This window comes from Lolium rigidum, chromosome 3, assembly GCF_022539505.1.
Source record: "Lolium rigidum isolate FL_2022 chromosome 3, APGP_CSIRO_Lrig_0.1, whole genome shotgun sequence".
NCBI lineage: Eukaryota > Viridiplantae > Streptophyta > Magnoliopsida > Poales > Poaceae > Lolium > Lolium rigidum.
In genome coordinates this window covers 286,500,229-286,519,648 of record NC_061510.1, presented here as the reverse complement: position 1 = coordinate 286,519,648, position 19,420 = coordinate 286,500,229, and the positions used below count along the sequence as shown (strand labels likewise).

General features: G+C 45.9%; 1 protein-coding gene across 1 annotated transcript; it reads left to right on the top strand.

Annotated features, from left to right (window-relative positions):
- The first annotated feature begins 12,206 nt into the window (after positions 1-12,206).
- LOC124696620 (receptor like protein 27-like) lies at positions 12,207-18,249 on the top strand. Its single transcript, XM_047229326.1, has 3 exons — positions 12,207-12,369; positions 13,220-14,329; positions 16,292-18,249. The coding sequence occupies exons 1-3, from the start codon at positions 12,207-12,209 to the stop codon at positions 18,247-18,249; spliced, it is 3,231 nt and encodes a 1,076-aa protein (XP_047085282.1).
- The last annotated feature ends 1,171 nt before the right edge of the window (positions 18,250-19,420 follow it).

Sequence of the window (19,420 nt, the reverse complement as noted above, 5' to 3'; positions counted from 1 at the left end):
ATCAAGAGCCTCATCTTTAGTTTTCAGGAGATACACATAACACTACCTAGTGGAATCATCAATCAAAGTCATGAAATATTTCTTTCCACCTCTTGGCAACTCACCATTCATCTCACATAGATCTGAATGTATGAGCTCTAGTGGTGCCAAGTTTCTTTCCTTCGCGGGCTTGTGAGGCTTGCGAGGCTGCTTTGCTTGCACACAAGCATGGCACTTAGAGCCTTTGACAAAGGTGAATTTCAGAATTAAACTCATATCGACAAGCCGTGTCATACAACCGAAATTAACATGACAAAGTCGTGAATGCCAAACATTAGTTTCATTAACACTAGTGCTTACATGGTTCACAACATTATCACGAAGTCTTCTAGAGAGAAGCGAAACATTCCCTCACATTCATAGCCCTTTCCAACAAAAGTTCCATACTTAGACGAGTACAACTTTATTGGACTCAAACACCAACTTAAACCAATCTTTCATAAGACGGGAGCCACTAACGAGATTCTTCTTGATAGAAGGGACATGCGGCACGTTCTTCGGTTGCACGATCTTTCCCGAAGTAAACTTCGGATCTACCGTGCCAACACCACGAACGAGTAGCATGTAACCCATTCCCCATCATTGCCGAGGAACCTCGGGCACGATAAGAGGTAAACATGGAGATGTCAACACACACACATGAACATTGGCACCTGTATCAACCCACCATTCTGTGGGCTGAAACACCGAAAGAACAGTAGGTAATATATTACCATACCCTGTAGTTCCTTCCTCTGTGTTGCCAATGACCATGCTGACATAATTTGAGTTCTGTCCAGCCTGACATTTCTTTTCTTTGCGTTGTGGACAACGATTAGCCCAATGGCCTGTCTCGCCACATACCCAGCAAGGATCTTTCTTCTCTGTTTTCCCCTTCTTCTTGAAGTTGGTAGTCTGGGAGACTCCCTTATTCTTTCCTTGAACTTGTGGGCATTTTTCTGCACCATATTGGCAGCAGAACCTCCCTCGGTTCCTCCAGCGTGTTTGTCTTTTGCCCTCGCCTTCTCCTCAACATCCAGAGAGCCCATGATATTCTCAACAAAGAACTCATGCCTCTGATGTTTCAGAGAAGTGGCAAAGTTCCTCCATGAAGGGGGAAGCTTAGCGACAATGCATCCCGCGACAAACTTGTCCGGTAGCACACACTTGAGGAGCTCAAGTTCCTTTGCCATGATCTGTATCTCATGAGCCTGTACCATTCTGTAGTTATTGAACTGCTCCATAGCATACAGTTCACCTCCGGCATCGGCAGCACCAAACTTAGCGTCCAGTGCATCCCGCAGTTCCTTCCCATTTCGGATGTGCAGATAAGCATCAACCAACTTGTCTCCAAGCACACTTAGGACGGCACCCACAAAGATTACGGTGGCATCCCCGAACGCTTTATCCTCGTCAGGAGTAAGCGGACCTCTGTGATTACCTTACGCAACTCGGTGCACGCCCATAGAAGTGAGCCACAAGAGGGTTTTATTCTGCCATCTCTTGAAATGAGAACCCGTAAAAGGGCTCGGTTTGAGCGCAGCAGCAAAACCAGACGGTGAAAATTGCCTAAGCATATAAGGTTTTTGGAATGTTGGATTATTAGGCAATTTCCATGTGAGTTTAATTACCGAAAGCAACATTACAGATGCACAAGCATACTTAACCACACACATCAGACTAAGCACATGCATCAGATCTGAACATGGAACAAGTAGCAGTGCAAGGTAGGAGAGGAAAAGCACGTACATCACGACCGGGAAGGTCGCGCCAGCAGCAACAGCACCACCACCATGGGAGTTGTTGATGTCGCCCATGGTGTAGTTGGAGTCGTCGATGAAGCAGTCGAATCGGTGAAGAGGAACACGAACAACAGCGAGCAGTCGCGCCGAGACGCTCCCCAAAAACCTTATCGCCCGTCTCCCGGTGCAGGATCTCAACGGACGGGGTTTCGGAGGCCTGCTCTCCCGGACGGCTGTGCACGCAGTCGCCGGGATGGGGAAGACTAGAGAGTAGCGCAGCAAAAGGAACTTCGCGAGAGAGAGGGACTAGAGAGTTCTGAGAACTGTATATTTCTCTAGATCTGATCTGTCTCCTTGAATAGCCTGGGAAGCCGACCCGACCACATTGCCACGCGTAGGAAGCCAGGGACACGCGGCGAGCATGCACATGCCTCGAACTCGAACTCGAGTCACGAAACGCGACGTGCGTGCGTGACGTGCCGAGCCGAGGCGGGGCGGGCGGAGGAGGAGGAGTGCGCGAGGGCTCCTTCTATTCTCACTCACTTGGAAGGAGTAGAACAACAACCCTTATATACCACTCCAACTCACTCCCAACTAGCAATGTGGGACTAAACTTTGTCCCCCAAGGCTGTTCCAAGCTGCCAACGTGATGGGTCTTGAGATTTCAGAAATTGTAGACTACATAGGCTGCTTTACTGGACTGCAGTCCATCTACATTCAACACATTCCTCTACCGACCACTGTAAAATCGACTGCGCCAACTCCACTTGCTCCACGGTGCAACGAATAGGGTGGAGGGAGTACTTGGTTCGGCTGGTGCGGAGGCCCGAGGCCTCCCCGAAGTCCTCCACCACCGCTGCACACGCCAGCAAAGGAGATAAAATTGAGCTGTAGGAAACCTCCTATGTCGCAGGAGATGACTACTTCGGGATATAGATCTTAGCCAGTACTGCCTGAAGTGCATAGGCTAGAGTTAAGGAATCAGTTTCGATTTGTATATACCCCATACTCCTCCAGGCAGCCGCATGGATTGCTTCAGAACAGGCCATCGCTTCAGTCTGTAAAGCACAGTTCACCAACAGAACTAGCCCAGCTCCTGATCCTCTAGCAGTGTACCTTGTGCATCTCTGGCCACAAACCCCATCCCCCCTGTCTTCTGTCGGCAAAGTAGGCTCAAGATTAATCTTCAGCAAGTCGCATGTAGGCATTCTGCCAGCGCTGCATCGGTTTTTTGCTTGTTATCCATGCCTATCAGAGCTTACATCTTTTTCTAGTGAATCGAATTCAATATATTATGGAACCATTATCTTCGGTACTAGTCAGTTGTAGACCCCGGCCATGGGTTTCCAGTAACAAAGTTTGGAACGTGGTGTCCATATTCCCGTTATAGATTTGCGTTGCGATGACATCGATGCAGGGTATGCTTGCATGAATTTGTTATTATCCATGCTTACGAGGCTTACATCTTTCAGAACTTGTTTTAAAACATTTTTAGTGGCAAACATCTGTGGGTTACTTAAAACAATTGCTAAGAATCTACTACATATGTGGCATACAACTGTAGGTTAGTATCTATGAAATTCACAAAACATCTGATCATTGTTGCGGTATTTATATATAATGCATAAATGACGAGTCACATGGCACCACATTTGTAATCATCGAGTATTACAATATGCTCATGGTTTTACATCCAAGATGCTATCACTAGCTAGACTATACCGATCTTTGATGCACAAAATATGCGCATGCTGGCTTTTATCACATCCAGAATGCTGGAGGATTACGAAAGAAAAGGATATTTGATGCTCTAGGCAGCTGGTAGCATCTAACCCGGCAGGGCGTTTCAGTCCACAGGTCTCCTTTGTCATCATACTTGAGAGAGAAGGTGGTTAGTCGAAGCCTAAAGTGATGAAACTGCGGCAGTTCGTAATCAGAGTCAGAGCTGCTGCTTGAAGCTTCATGCACTAGCCAACGCAACACGTGGAAATTCGCGGGGGACATAGGGGTGAGTAAATATTGCGAAAACCAGGACTCGAACTCGAGACCCTGGGCTCTGATACGATGTCAAGCTTCATGCACTAGCCAACTGCAACCAAAAGTCCGAACTGATGGAAAGGGCTGGGCAATCCACTTATATATCTCAACAATATATATCTCAATATTTCTGATGGGCCTTAGATTTCTCAAATGTCCTCATAATGTTGAATAATCTCATCCCAGCAGCTCCCAGTGACATGATCATAGATTTCTGATGAGCCTTGATCTTTCTATGAGACCGAAGAAAAGCGATTTGATCAGCTGTAGCCGGCTTATGGTTGTGATTGTCATCAAATCTCAGAGTCTAAACACCCTTTTTCTGTTACACGACACACTTAAATGGGCACCACAGTCGCAGCGAGACTCAGGTCGGTGCCTATACCTTCGGCCTTCCATGGTTAAGTACTTGCTTTCACGTGTCCCAGCCCTGGAGCAAAGGAACCACCTATACCGAATGGTGGGTGTCCGTAATTTATCAATATCATTCTTAGTCTTCTCGCATCGAATGCTAAAACCAGGTTCTTTGGCATACTTGTTGTAGAAATGATAGGCAGCCTCTTCGGAAACAAAGGTCATGGCCTTAACAACCGCATACTTTCGTTGTTTATTCATTTCAACATCAATATCATATGGCACCTTATCATTTTCATGCTTACTATGGTTCTGCTGGAAACTTCCTATCACCTAAAAAAATATGACAAACATGGCGTAATTTTTACTGTCACTTTGATTTGTTCTACAAGATTATGCATTGCAATACAGCAAAAAAAAACTTACATCATTTTGGCATACAGATTTTGACTACCGTGAAACCCCCCTTCCAATGATTTTGACTGCTCAGGAACATCCTCTTATTCATCATGAAAGTCTTCCAAATCAGAATCCCCGTAGTAGGTAAGCTTACTGTTTGTGACTACAACAACCTGCGCAATTTGTAGGAAAATAGTAAATTACATGTATATTCAACTTCAACTGGAAGAAGGCAAGTAAGAAAAAAGAAAACATACATCACTCGTATTTTCTGAGGTGGGTTCATCATTTGTTTCACTTATGTTATCTTCATCATCGATGTCCATCTACAAAATTTGCAACAAGGAGGCAAAATTCAAGGACAAGATATTTCCATACTATACGAATAAAATATGAAAAGGTGAGTGACTCACATTATCAGACTCAGCTACAAGATCACCAAAAATGCTATTATCATCATCAGACGGTACTTCATCTTCATCTTCTAAAGATGACATATCAAAATCCTCCCATCTGGAGTCATCAACGTCCATAGTTACTTTCTCATTGTCAATCCCAGAAGCCATAGAATCGTCCATCTGTCCAAATAAAACCAACATCACTGACCTAATCAATGGAGCTGTGTAATAGAACCATGTGTTCATGCGCCCACATAAAAACTCGGCTAGGAATTCATTGTGTAATGCAGATCAAAAAAAAAATCCCAAAAATTGATAAAAATTTGAACAAAAAATTAAACCCAAAGCACACATGCGACAATACATCCTAGAAAGTACATGAATAAGAAGGGAATAAAAGTGTGGCACGGAGGGCTAACCTTCTGGGCGTCGGTGGCAATCTGGACAACCACGAGAAGTTGGGCTCTACGGCAGTGCGCACGACCTCTTGCTCTGCCTTGCAATGGAACGACATGTATGTCGATCGTGGGCAGGCAAAGGGTGGATGACTCAGTCGATTGCCGCCGTATCGTTGTCGTGCGGGGACGGCCAATGATCCACCGGATGCGGGAAAGATAGGAGATCGCTGAGGAAACCGGCCACGCCTGCTACGATCGACCGAGGTACGTGGAAATGGCGGTGGTGAGGGATCGACCTGCTTCAACAAGATGGAGGGATCAAAACCCTAAGTATGAATGTCGGCCATGGGGGGGGGGGGGGGGGGGGTGGAGTCAGGATACTTGCCGCGATCGGGCGGAGAAGTGTCCACCGAAGAAGATCTAGATCGGAGATGGCCGGGCTGGCGGCTGCAACGAGCTGATCACGGTACATGAGAATGGAAAGTGACAACCGATGACGACCACCACATCGATCCATCCGACGTGGGAAAAAAAATCGATGTGTACATACAACGTATACCCTTTCAACGAGTACAAGGGTACAATCGATATGGATCTTCGGGGGCTAAACCTGACCCGCTATCGCCGGCGGAAGAAGCACGTGCATAATGGTACGGTTATGCAATTGTTGGCTTGGAGGTCTATAGAAGCAGTCGCCAAATGTTAGTTATATATCACTAAAAATATATCATTGGATTCATATTTTAAATATGTTTCCAATGATATACTCTTTGTGATATATAAATAATATTTTATTGATGAAATTACTAGTCAAAATTTTATCTGAAAATGTGTAATACCTCAATAAACCGGCATGGAGTTAGTATCATGTAAAAACTAGTATAATGAGATGTAAAAGGCCACGTAAAAATTATACAAAATACGTAAGAAAATTCTAGTTTATATGATTTCAAAACTATAGTTACAATATTTTTGTATAAATTTACATGCTATAGATTATGTAAATGCGTAATACTAGGCTATAATTTATGCAACGGAAGGAATAATGGATAAGGAGAAAACCACAAACAAAATTTACTGGCAGAGCAGGTTTGGTAAAACACTATCCATACCTCAACGCCGTACGTGCGACGTCTCAGCAGCAGCCAGAAAAGGCCATGAAAGCTTGCTCGCCGACCAAAACTTTTTCTTCCTACCCTCTCCACTCAACACCATCAGCTCCGAGAAAAAGAACATGGCCACAACGACTAAGAGCTGAGCTTAACCTTACACTACACTGAAAAAAAGGGGACGTTGTATATATAGCAGCCCAAAGGTGGATTTTTTTTAAAACATAAGACATTACGTTCACCTTTAAATTAATATAATATAAACGCAGCTATGGCCAGAGTTACAAGGTGGTGAGAAAAACATTTACAAAGACCACCCACATTACCAGCACGCAACAAAATACAACAAGACGCACAACTTGCAAAAGCTTTGATCTTCAAACACCGTAACACTCGCTGAACAAGGTAGACACGGAGACGGAGGAGGAAGACACCACATCATCGGAGGAAGGCCTTCATCAATTTCTAACAGAGATAAATTGTTTCACAGTGCAACCCGGCCGTCCATCGTTGAAGAGGGACCCTGCCCTCTCACCCAGGTTCGAGGGCGTCGTACCATCAGACGATGGAGCGCTCACCTTAGAGATCAAAATGCAAACCAAAAACAAGTCATCAAAGAAGAAGAGATTCCAAGCACGCCCGCCGCCTGGGAGGCCTGCCACTCCGAGAGCCACATTGTGGCTGCCTAAGCACCATGATGAGTGCATTTTTAGCATGTTTCTACATCGTTATTTTATCAAGTTATCATTGAGTAGTAGTAGGATTTTTGTATTTCACCGCGCTACCGCAACCTTTTATGCTTGTCTACACAGGATCTTGAAATAATAAGTCAATGATGAAATATCAATGAAAACTGTCATTTTCTGGCATTTTGATGTGATAGAAATCATTTTTGCACTTAACTATGCACTTGGGCGAAAGGACAATGCGAGGACAACTTCCAGTAACTTTAACGGGCATCGGTACAGGCAAGGCCCGCTCGTACCGTCCGCCTGTACCACCCTCCAGAAGCACCGCCTCGTCAAATACTCTCATCTCCCTCAGACGGATTAGAGATCAAAGACACACAACTCCACGAAAAAAAGAAACACCGCCCCATATCAGATCTAAAAAGGGAACTTTGGAGAAGACAAGATCCGGGCTGCTACGTGGATCCTCGGAGGACAAGGCATCATCCCCTTCATCATCATCAACCGCTGCACCATCACCATCATCATCCTCCAACCACAGTTGTAATCTTGATTGCTATTGTGGATTTGTATTCGAATTCGTTCCAGTCCTTTAATCCCCTCCATAAGATTATGATAATGTTATTGATTGTCTCCATGTGTGAGTAGTCCTATTAGTTCTCGGGGAGATGGAGAAACCCTAGCATGAATATGAGATGAATCTAAGATGATCTATGGTTTTAAGTATTAATGTGTGTTAGTTATATCTCTTTATATTATGTGTTGTGCACCATGTAATATTTTCCTTATGGTCTCGAGAGGGAACTACCCTTTGCAGTGTGGTAAAGTGAACGGCGGGAAGTAAAATTACCGTATTGGCGCTTTGACACATGAATAAGATGGATAAGATGGATTCACTAAGCTCATATCGATAACCACGAGGTAAACCCCTTAATAGCAATAGTCAATATGTGGCTTGCAGAAGACTAGCTGCTGTGGTTATTTAGAGATGCGATGGCCGATGACTTTCTGGGCGCATCTTATTACGGAGCTCTCCCACACACAATATGGTTAAAAGCATGCTTTATCTTGATTAACATGAATCCTAGTGCTAGAGGTGGATCCAATAATTCCTGAGAAAATTTTGTCTTATTAAGTTTCAACCCATTTCCTATAACATTTTTACTGCTTTATTTACTTTATTTTCAACCATTTACAACACCCCCTTTAAACATTTTGAGATTAGAAAACAATTTATAAGTAATCTTTAGTGGAAAGTAGCAAGGAGCATTAATTAAGACCCTAACCAGTAGCTCATCGTGGTTCTATACTCTTATTTCGAAACTAGCTACAATTGATATGTGTTCTTGCAGTTATCACACCACACCCAGGACGACCAACTGAACATGCCCAAACGCTACCAAAGTAGCGCTTTCAAGAAGGGAGTGATGCCAACACGCCGTTGCTACCCCAACAGGCAGACCGGGCTGTGGGTTTTCACCCAGAGCCAATGGTCGAGGGGCTCGATTCTCAATGATGCGTCCAAGGAGGGAAACGTGAAGCATACACAACACCACACTAGTGCATCACCAAGTCAAGCTATGGATAAATAGGAGCACATATCTGTTCTAGCAGACCCTCGGCAAGCACCTCATGCACTTGCTTCAGAAGCCATCACCACCATCAACCGTTGGTCCATCTTCAGGGTAGAGGTCTGTGCCGCCCTAGACAATCCCACCATCGATGCCGCGATGGTGACATGGGTATACGATATCGGGTCCTCAGCATTGGTGTCCTTGGTGCAAAGCCCAGAAAGGAATAGGGGAAGCCTATGAAGAAATCTATCCGAAGTCGAAGATCTTGATACTATGTAAAATAGAAAAGCTAGGCTCATATTGGGCAAACCGACATACATCATGTAAACGACCTCAAGGTGGACTATGAGACCTAGCCCACTATATAAGGGCTAGGAGGAGCCACCGAGGGGGACAGATTCAACTAGACGCGACACCCTTTAACCCTAGATTTCATACAATACAATCTCGGCAATTTGCCCTTGATCATACTTTTCGTCGACTGTCTAGTTTGGCTGACCGGTTTATTGATTCGCCAGTATCGTCCTTCCTAGAAACCCAAATCCATCATCATGAGCATTGAAAAGGTTAACCCTTTGTCATTGGCGTCGTCTGTGGGGAGCTTCGGCATCGTCATGACCTTGTGTGGGTCCATCACTATGCGCCGCCATGGATTGGATTCAGCTAGGATACTAATAACGTTTCTAACAAGTGAACGTGCCATGCTCCACACGCTCTTAGTTGAGATCAACCCGAAGTTTCTCTTTAGGGCATCTCCAACGGGGCGACGCGCGTCCGTTTGCGACCGCGCGGACCGAAAATGCGTCTCTACCCCATTCCAGCGGCCCGACGCATAGTGTCCGACCTGTCCGCCGAGACGCAAATACTGCCCAAATATGCGGCACGTTTGCGTCTGCGCGGACAGCGCGGTCGTCCGCATGCTTCTTGAAGGGGTTCGTTGCATAGAAGAAAAAAATTCCTACCGCAAAGACGAATAAATCCAAGATCTAATCTATGGAACACCCAAGATCTAATCTACAAGATCGGAGCAACGAGATGGAGATGAGACTAACCCTCGAAGATTCCAAAGCCTACGAGATTAATCTCGTTGTTGGTGTAGACGATCGTCCCCGGTGCTGCAATCTCGGCAGCACTTCCGTACTCGGTCGCGCGTACGGTGTCAATGAAGCCCTTCCTCTCCCCGTTCCAGCGGGCAGTGGAGGTGTGGTAGATCTCCTCCAAGTTCCAGCAGCACGACGGCGTGGTGGTGGTGGTGGAGGAAGAAAAACTGCAGGGCTTCGCCAAGCCGGAACATCGTATGGTGGAGGAGAGAGGCGGCCAGAGGAGGGGGCTAATGGTGGGTGGTGGCCGTCCACCCCCTCCCCTCTTTATATAGGGGGCCAGGTCGGCTGGGGTGGCCCCCTTTCCCGTCTAGGGTTAGGGGGGCGGCGGCCAAGTGGGGGGAAGAGAGATTTCTTCCCCCCCAAGTTGACCCCCCCTAGGGTTTTGGGGAAACCCTAGGAGTTGGCCGGCCCGGGCCTTGGGGGGCATCCCCTCGGCCCATGCTAGACCTCCTAGGTCATGGGCCCCATGGTGGAACCCTCCAGAACCTTCTAGAACCTTCCAGTCTTCCACCGGAAAAATCCCGAACTTTTCTGAAACCCAGAAATCAACTTCCCTTATATGAATCTTGATCTCCGGACTATTCCGGACCTCCTCGTGACATCCTGGATCCCATCCTAGACTCCGAACAAACTTCGTCTCCATACTATATTGAAATCTACTTATGCGACATCGAACCTTAAGCGCGTCACCCTACGGTTCGCGAACTATGCAGACATGGTCGAGACTCCTCTCCGAGCAATAACCAATAGCGGGATCTGGAGATCCATAATGGCTCCCACATATTCAATGATGACTTAGTGATCGATTGAACCATATACATACGATACCGATTCCCTTTGTCTTGCGATATTTTACTTGTCCGAGGTTCGATCATCGGTATCTCCATACCTTGTTCAACCTCGTTACCGACAAGTACTCTTTACTCGTACCGTGGTATGTCATCTCTTATGATCCAATCATATGCTTGCAAGCTAATCAGACGACATTCCACCGAGAGGGCCCAGAGTATATCTATCCGTCATTAGGATGGACAAATCCCACTATTGATCCATATGCTTCAACTCACACTTTCCGAATACTTAATCCCATCTTTATAACCACCTATTTATGCAATGGCGTTTGATGTAATCAAAGTACCCTTCCGGTGTAAGTGATTTACATGATCTCATGGTCGAAGGACTTAGGCAACTATGTATCGAAAGCTTATAGCAAATTGAACTTAATGACTTGATCTTATGCTACGCTCATTTGGGTGTGTGTCCATTATATCATTCACCTAATGACATAACCTTGTTATTAATAACATCCAATGTTCATGATCACGGAACCATGATCATCCATTAATCAACAAGCTAGTTATACAAGAGGCTTACTAGGGACTCCTTGTTGTTTACATAACACACATGTATCAATGTTTCGGTTAATACAATTATAGCATAGGATGTAAACATTTATCATGAACACTAAGATATAACAATAACTAATTTATTATTGCCTCTTGAGCATATCTCCAACACTTCTCGCACGGGCCCGCCTGGCAGCGACACAAATGTTTCGTCTTTAGGGCGGCATAACATACGGGTGGCGCGCTGAAGCTTTTCAGGGCCGCGTTAATATAGCGCCTCGCCTTCCGCACGCGTGCACTGGTGGGCAGCGTCGCAATGGCAGGTCATTGAAGGCGAAGTGACGTCCGAGCCTTTTTAAGGTCCGCTGGCAGCGCCCATTTTCTCGACCACGCCATTGCCAAAGTCCACCATATCCACCCGACCAACGCCATGGGGAAGAAATCTTGGCTGTTCCGCAAAAGCAAGAACGACCACGAGGCTAGCGGCTCGCGGTCCGATAAGAAGTCGCGGGTCGGGCGGTACGTCCGCATCGAGTTCGCGCGTCGCCTCTAGGAGGAAAACAGGCCGGTGCCATGGCCAGCTGCTAGCCCACCTGGAGGACGCTGGTGCCTCAACTCCAGGCGCGTGTCGGTCCCTCCCGTGCCACGCAAGGGCAGAGAGCACCGTGACAAGGTGCGCCGCCGCCGATCCATCTTGCCGGTCGATCTTCGAGAAGATCCGGTGTACGCGCTCAATTCCTACAACTGGATCTTGTTCAGGACATGGGAGTTCGACGCGCGCCGCCGAGCGGGATACCTCGGCGACCTCGACTACTTCGACCGCGAGCCCGCCGCGGAAGAAGACGACAACGACGACAATGACGATGAGGGCGAGGGCGAGTACGACGACGTGGATGAGGACGATGACGCCGCCGAGGCCGAGTGCGAGACCTCGTCGGACGACCATGTCCAAGGCGGAGACACTGACCACAACGATGGCGGGCCGGCGTGGGATCCGGAGACCCAGCCGCCGGACATTAGCGAGGAGGAGATCATTGCCATGGCACTGGCCAATAGCGAGCTCGACGAGCTCGCTATGTGGGACGGGTTCACCATCCAGCTTCACGAGTCGGCGCTCGCGCAGGGTAGGCCGGCGACTCCTCCGGCCATGCTGACGCGTTCCAATGACCGCGCGCCGACTTCAGCTCCTTCAACAGCCTGGGGTCCGTAGCCACCTTCACCACAACATCCTACGCGGCCGACGGCCTGGCCGCAGTTGCCGCATGCTCCCATTCCTCCTCCACCGCCGGCATACCAGCTTCCATGGCGTACGCCGGAGTTCATCGATCTCGTCAGCGACGACGAGCAGTAGCCCATAGCTAGGTTTTAGCATGGCTTGCTGGCCATTTTTAAGTTCTAACTTTCTTATGTATTTTTATTAATGTAAATTATAGGTTTATCAATGGAGAAAAAAATTATGCGCCAGCCCGCTGGGAACATCTATAGACGCAAACGGACGCACGATCGATTTCGACTATTCGACCTGACGCAAATGGACGTTTCGCGTCCGTTTTAGCGTCTGAAATGCGTCGCCTTACAACATACTCCATCCATTCCAGAATAACGCGATACTTATTTTGGAACGAAGGAGTACAACCGAAAATTGGACCATTTGCTTGACTTACTTTCTAAGTCCATTGAAGTTTCGACCGTGGTGCGAGAAAGCAGCGGTCTTTGGAAGACTCCAGGTCAAGAATGGGACTTTGTCCTTGTGACACCCATTCGTATGATTAATGCAACTATGCAAATGGGGCCGAACGGAAAAGACTTTACTGTACACACAGCGATTTCACTGTATATTCTGTCGATGAACCGGACTTGGTCCACGAAAACACGGATGCGTAAAATCAGGATTCAATTATTGTTCTGTCTACTTGCATGTTTGTTTGCATTCGCCATCTTTACAAATATAAGACGAAGTGCATCTTGTCACTCTTGAGTCCTCCATACCATTGTTAGCTTGCAAAATGGCTACTCATCGCACCTCTTTGTTGCTAATAGTTGTGTGCTTAGCATTCCTCGAACAAACCCAGCTTCTACATTGTTCACATCCCCGTCCTGCAAACAGCGGCACCTTGCATGTCGCTGCGCAATGCCCCGAGAGCCATGCCGTGAAGCTCCTCACGGTGAAGCGTTCCTTCTCCTTCACCGACGTCATCAACAACGAGCCGACGGCGGCCACCAAGACACTGCCATCGTGGAGAGAAGGCACTGACTGCTGCCGCTGGGAGGGCATCGGCTGCGACAATGCTACCGGGTTCGTTACTCTCGTCGACCTCTCGAACCGGAACCTGCAGATCAGTCGCCTTCCCTCCGACCTTTTCAGGCTTGCATCTCTCCAATACCTCAACCTTGCCTGCAACACGATTACCAGCTCCCAGCTTCCGGTGCCCGGCTTCGAGAGCTTGACACAGCTGACCTACTTGAACCTGTCAAACTGCAACTTTGTTGGCCAGGTCCCGATCAGTATCTCACGGCTCACCAACCTCGCTACTCTCGACCTTGGACACAACCCTCTCTTGAAGCTCCATCGTCTGTCCAACATAGTGGCTAGCCTGAGCAAGCTCAAGGAGCTCCATCTCGATCAAGTTAACATCACCGCCACAGCATCTGAGTGCTTCAACGCGCTTGCCAAACATGTCCCTCTTCTTCAGATCCTTAGCCTAAACGGATGTGGCCTCTCTGGTCCAATCGTCCCATCCTTATCAACACTTCACTCCTTATCGGTGATTGATCTTGGTGCAAACTGCTTGACCGGACCTCTGCCCGATTTGTTTTCCCCATCTAACTTCCCTTTGATAACAGTACTTGTACTCGCCGATAACATATTCGAGCCCGGACCATTCCCTCTTGGGATCACTGGGCTGAAAAATCTCATGATTCTCGATCTTAGGGCAACGAACCTCGTTGGCGTCATTCCAGACTCCATTGGGAACCTCACGTCATTGACCAAATTATACCTCCGCCTGAACTATTTCTCCGGTGGGCTGCCTCAGATCCTCAGCAATCTAACACACTTGACCATACTGGACTGTGGATATTCTGGCTTGTCTGGGCGGATTCCATGGCTCACCAGCTTAACGCACCTGGAAAGCGTATGGCTTGACCACAGCAGCTTCACTGGTAAGTCATCTCACTCTTGAAAAGATTGCAGCTTGCTAAGTTATTCCGGTCAATTTTGTTCTCATGTATTTTTTTCTAATCGATTCATGGAGAGATGGATCGACGTGGGCCAGTTCGATTTTGGCTCGGTTTTAGTCATAATCTGCAGATGTTGATATTTTTTCAAGTGTATATTAATCAAAGTTTGCAAAGTTTAATTTTGACCAAAACTAAAATGCAGCATAAGTGCATTAGAGGGAGTAACAAACTAATGCTCTTTGTGTTCGAATAATCTTGGTACCTAGTTAGCTTTGGAGGGTCTTTAGTATCATCTTAGTTTTGTACCCCCTCAGTCTTTAATTATTCTGCATCCTAGGTTTAATCAAAGTAAAACTTTGTAAAGTTTGATCAAGTACATAGAAAAATATCAACATCTAGAGTAATAAATGCATATAATATGAAAATATGTTTTGTAACGATTTACTACTATTGATGCTATATTATAGATGTTTACATCATTTATATATTTGGTCAAAGTTTATAAAGTTTGAATTTATCAAAATCTAGAAAGTAGGGTAATTAACACGACTGGAAAGCGTATGGCTTGACAGTAGCAACTTCACTGGTAAGTCATCTCGCTCTTGAAAGATTGCAGCTTGCAAAGTTATTCCGGCAAATTTTGTTCTCATCCTTTTTCATATCGATTCAAGCAGCGATGGATCGACGCGGGCTAACTCAATTTCGCGTCGTTTCTAGTCATAATTTGCAGATATTGATATTTTTTCATATGTATTTAATCAAACTTTGCAAAGTTCAATTTTAACCAAAACTAAAATGCGGCATAAGTGCATTAGAGGGAGTAACAAACTAATGGTGTTTGTGTTCGAATAATCTTCGTGCCTAGTTAGCTTCGGAGGGTCTTTAGTATCATCTTAGTTTTGTACCCCCTCTGTCTTTAATTATTCTGCATTTAATTCATTTTTTGCTATGCATATTCCACCCACCCATATACTAGATAGTATAGGCATCCCAGGCCATAATTAAGCCAGTCAATAAAGGCTACAAACCAGACCATCGACTTAAGATAGTATATGATAATAATGTCACCATTAACGATTCTTGAAACTTTTATGAATCTTCTCTTAAATCTGTAGTTCCATAATACACGTTTTTTTACATTATCCCCGTAGACCCTAATTCTGTAGTTACATGATAACCATAAACAATTCTTAAAAGTTTTGCAACTTCTCTTAAATCTGTAGTTCCATAATAAAATAATTACAATATACCCCTAATGTTGCATATGTCCATTTATTTTCCTTCCCTGAGATCACATTCTAGTGGATAGAAAATAAAACCTTGACCTTTTGACCGGGCCACATGATCGCTTGGGGTGCGTGGTTCAAAGAAAACCGGCAAGTAGCAAAAATCCCCTTTAGCTCTGAGATTTATCGACCCCTTTTTATTAAAAAAAAAATCATATATGCAAGTTCCAAAAAAATATGGAAAAAATGGATGTATCCTACAAGAATGTAAAATTGCAACAGTAAATTATATTAATTTAGGGATACCCAAAAATGACAAAATCGGATGGTTTGGGTTTATTTTTTGGAAATTTACACTGCTCAGTACATGTGTTTGCTTAACTAAGTGAGTTAGGCTCACTCCCTGAAACATATATATGTGTCTCGTTATAGAAAAAAAATAAACATAGTTATTTCCTGAAAAAAAAGTTAAACTTGGTTATCATATTTTAGTTTCTGAATCTAATTAACACGTGATCTAGTTGAAATGGGGCAAGAGTTGTCATCATGTCTGGCTCTAGGTAGCAAATATACCGCTGCAAATGCATTGGCAGTTGTCATTTTGTTTTTACCTGAGAGCATGTACGCATGAAAAATGAAAACAGAATGCAAATTAAGACATCTCAAAGTGAGGAGTAGTTCTCAATGGCTTTCTGATGAACGTCTTTTTCTTGTATAGGTCCGGTACCTCTCGACGGACAGCTTTACCCTTATCTCTCGCACGTGGATTTGAGCGATAATTCACTCTCTGGGACAGTACCGGCATCCTTGTTCACCCAGCCAGCATTGCACGAACTGTACCTCCATATGAACAATCTCTCTGGTGCTATTGAGGAATTCCAGAATCCATCGTCGACGCTGGCTTACGTTTACTTGAACCAAAATCAGCTGACAGGTGCAATTCCAACTTCTGCTTCGCAACTCGCCGCTCTTGATACCCTGCAACTTGACCACAACAATTTCACTGGAACCTTGGATCTAAACCCGTTCCTAATGCTAAGGAACCTCAGTCGTTTATCAGCCTCCTATAACCCTTTGTTATCTGCGTCCGGGGATGGCAATGAAGGCCATGCTAATAGTAGCATTTCCTTCCTGGATCTATCATACTGTAACCTAACCAGGTTGCCCGGTGCCCTTAGGTATTTACCTAGACTAGATTGTCTGGATCTCTCTCGCAACCAAATTAGTGGGGAGATACCTGACTGGATTTGGAGAAACATGAGCAACTTGATGCTGCATCACAACCTGTTCACAACGGTTGAGCAGCCCATGGACCATGTTCATATATCGATCGTCGATCTTAGCTTCAATAAGCTCCGTGGCACGGTGCCTTTCCCTTACGGTGGGTACATGCTTGATTATTCCAACAACAAATTCTCTTCCATCCCTTCAGGCAGCTTTCTTCGGCAGTTCAAAAGCACCTACTCCGTCGACCTGTCAAACAATGAATTAAGTGGGACTATCCCATATGCGGACTGTCATAGTCATGATGCGCTCCAGATACTCGATCTATCCGGCAATAATCTCAGCGGGTTGGTGCCGCCTTATCTTCTGAAAGGGTGCAATGACCTGGAGGTGTTGAATCTGAGGGGGAATCGCCTTGGCGGGACATGGCCCGATGACATGGACGAATCATGTAATCTGAAGCTCGTGGATTTACATGGCAACCAGATGGAAGGACGCCTGCCAAGATCGCTGGCTCGGTGCCAATACTTGGTGGCACTTGACGTTGGTGGAAACCATTTTTTGGATTCTTTCCCGTCATGGCTAGCTAAGCTACCGGAGCTTCGGCTACTTATCTTGAGACACAACAAATTTCATGGCCCAGTGAGCATCCCTGCGCTTGACTTTGGAGATCAGACTGCAGTTGGTTACTTCAGTCGTGTACAGATCATTGATCTTGCAGGAAACGGCTTCAGCGGTGATCTAGCCTCAGATTTCTTCAAGGGTTTTGGGTCCATGGTTTGGGACCCCAGCGCCAACGGAACTGCGGACTATGAGGACACACTGTATGCTTCAGCTGGGAGATCGAGCTATCAGGTGGCGGTGGATGTCGCCATGAAGCAACAATACATGCGGGTGGCAAAAGTACGGACTGACCTGGTGGTGATTGACCTGTCGAGCAACCGGTTCAGCGGCTTCATCCCCAGGTCAATCGGCAACCTGACGTCCCTGCTCGTGGTAAACTTGTCTCGCAACGCCTTCGCAGGTGGGATCCCAGGCGAGCTCAGTCAGTTGGCCCGGATTGAGTCACTAGACCTATCATGGAACTATCTCACAGGGGAGATCCCGCGAGGTTTGGCAATGTTGACGAGCCTCGAGTGGCTCAACCTCTCCTACAATGATCTCAGTGGGAGCATACCTCCGGGCCCCCAGTTTTCGACCTTCTCCACCAGCTCCTTCCAAGGCGGAAACAGAGGGTTGTACGGGTGCCCGCTTCCTGTCAAATGTAAGCTCGCGATCGTGCTGCCTCCGCCGACTTTGCCACCTCCGGTGTCTGAAGCGTCACCAGCTGACCTTATCATGTTGGGCCTTTTCGTTGGTGCAGGCTTCGGAGTCGGATTTCTACTGTCAATCACGTGGCAGTTTGGTTTCAGTTCTCGGGGAAACAAAATGGCACTTCAGTTCTCGGAGTAAATAGTTGCCTAGTGTTTTTTCTCTCCCTAATTTAGAAGTGGCGGAAAGGCCACTCCGGAACATATATATGTTGTTGTAATAAGGGTGTGACTAATGCTCAGTAGACTGAGAGTTAAGTTAACGCTTAGTAGAGAGACCTCAACCTTGTTGATTTCCAGCGATTATTTTCCGTATGGTACCAGTAGCCTTGCCTTGCTTCAAGCTCAGCCCAGTTCTCATTTTGATTGGCCAGCTAGGCTTTTTTTCTTTCGTGGGCCACATATGTATTCATACACTATGCTGATTCCTAAAGAAACACCACGCAAGAACTATTCTACGGTGCAACCATGCACGTACGATTTTCTCCATTTTCTTATTTTATTTTCTTCCCTCTCATCAGTGTCTCCATCACGATAAAACACAAAATAAGAAACTAGAAAAATTCTTTTGTTGCAAGATATGTTCAATTAGAAAAACTCAATTTGTAACTGGTAAACCACAGTTGCAATCCCATTTGCAACTAGATAGTACTTAGAATTTATAGTTCTAACCTCACTTGCAACCTAAAAAATCTCAGTTGCAACCCAATTTGCAACTGAAAAAAAAAATCTCGGTTGCAATCCAACTTGTAACTGAAAAAACAAACATCAGTATCAATTGCAACCTGACTTGCAACTCGAAAAATATCTCAGTTGCAACCCGAGTTGTAACTGCAAAAAAAATCAGTTGCAACTTGATTTGCATCTAAAAAAAAAGTCTCAGTAGCAACCAGGCTTGCAACCGGAAAATCTCAATTATAACCTAACTTCCAACCGAAAAAGAAAAATCTCAGTTACAACTCGACTTGCAACTGAAAAATATCTCCGTCACAGCCTAAAAAATTGCAACCAAAAAACCTCACTTACAACTAGAAAAACTCGGGGTTAAACTCCCACTTAAAACAGTGAAAAAAATCGCACTTTGTTGCGACGAGATTGTCGTCGGTACTGTCGGGCTCAACCCGCAGATGGTGCAGTCGAAATGGGGCCAAGCTGAAATCCTGACCGTTACTGTCACCTAGGGATCTGAGTCGGCTGTGAATTCTGTATATGCTAGTATTGAGGGTATCTCTAGCGGCGCGACGAATTTCGGACGCCCCGCGTCCATTTGGGTCGGCCGAAATGGTCGAAATCATCAGCGCGTCCGTTTATGT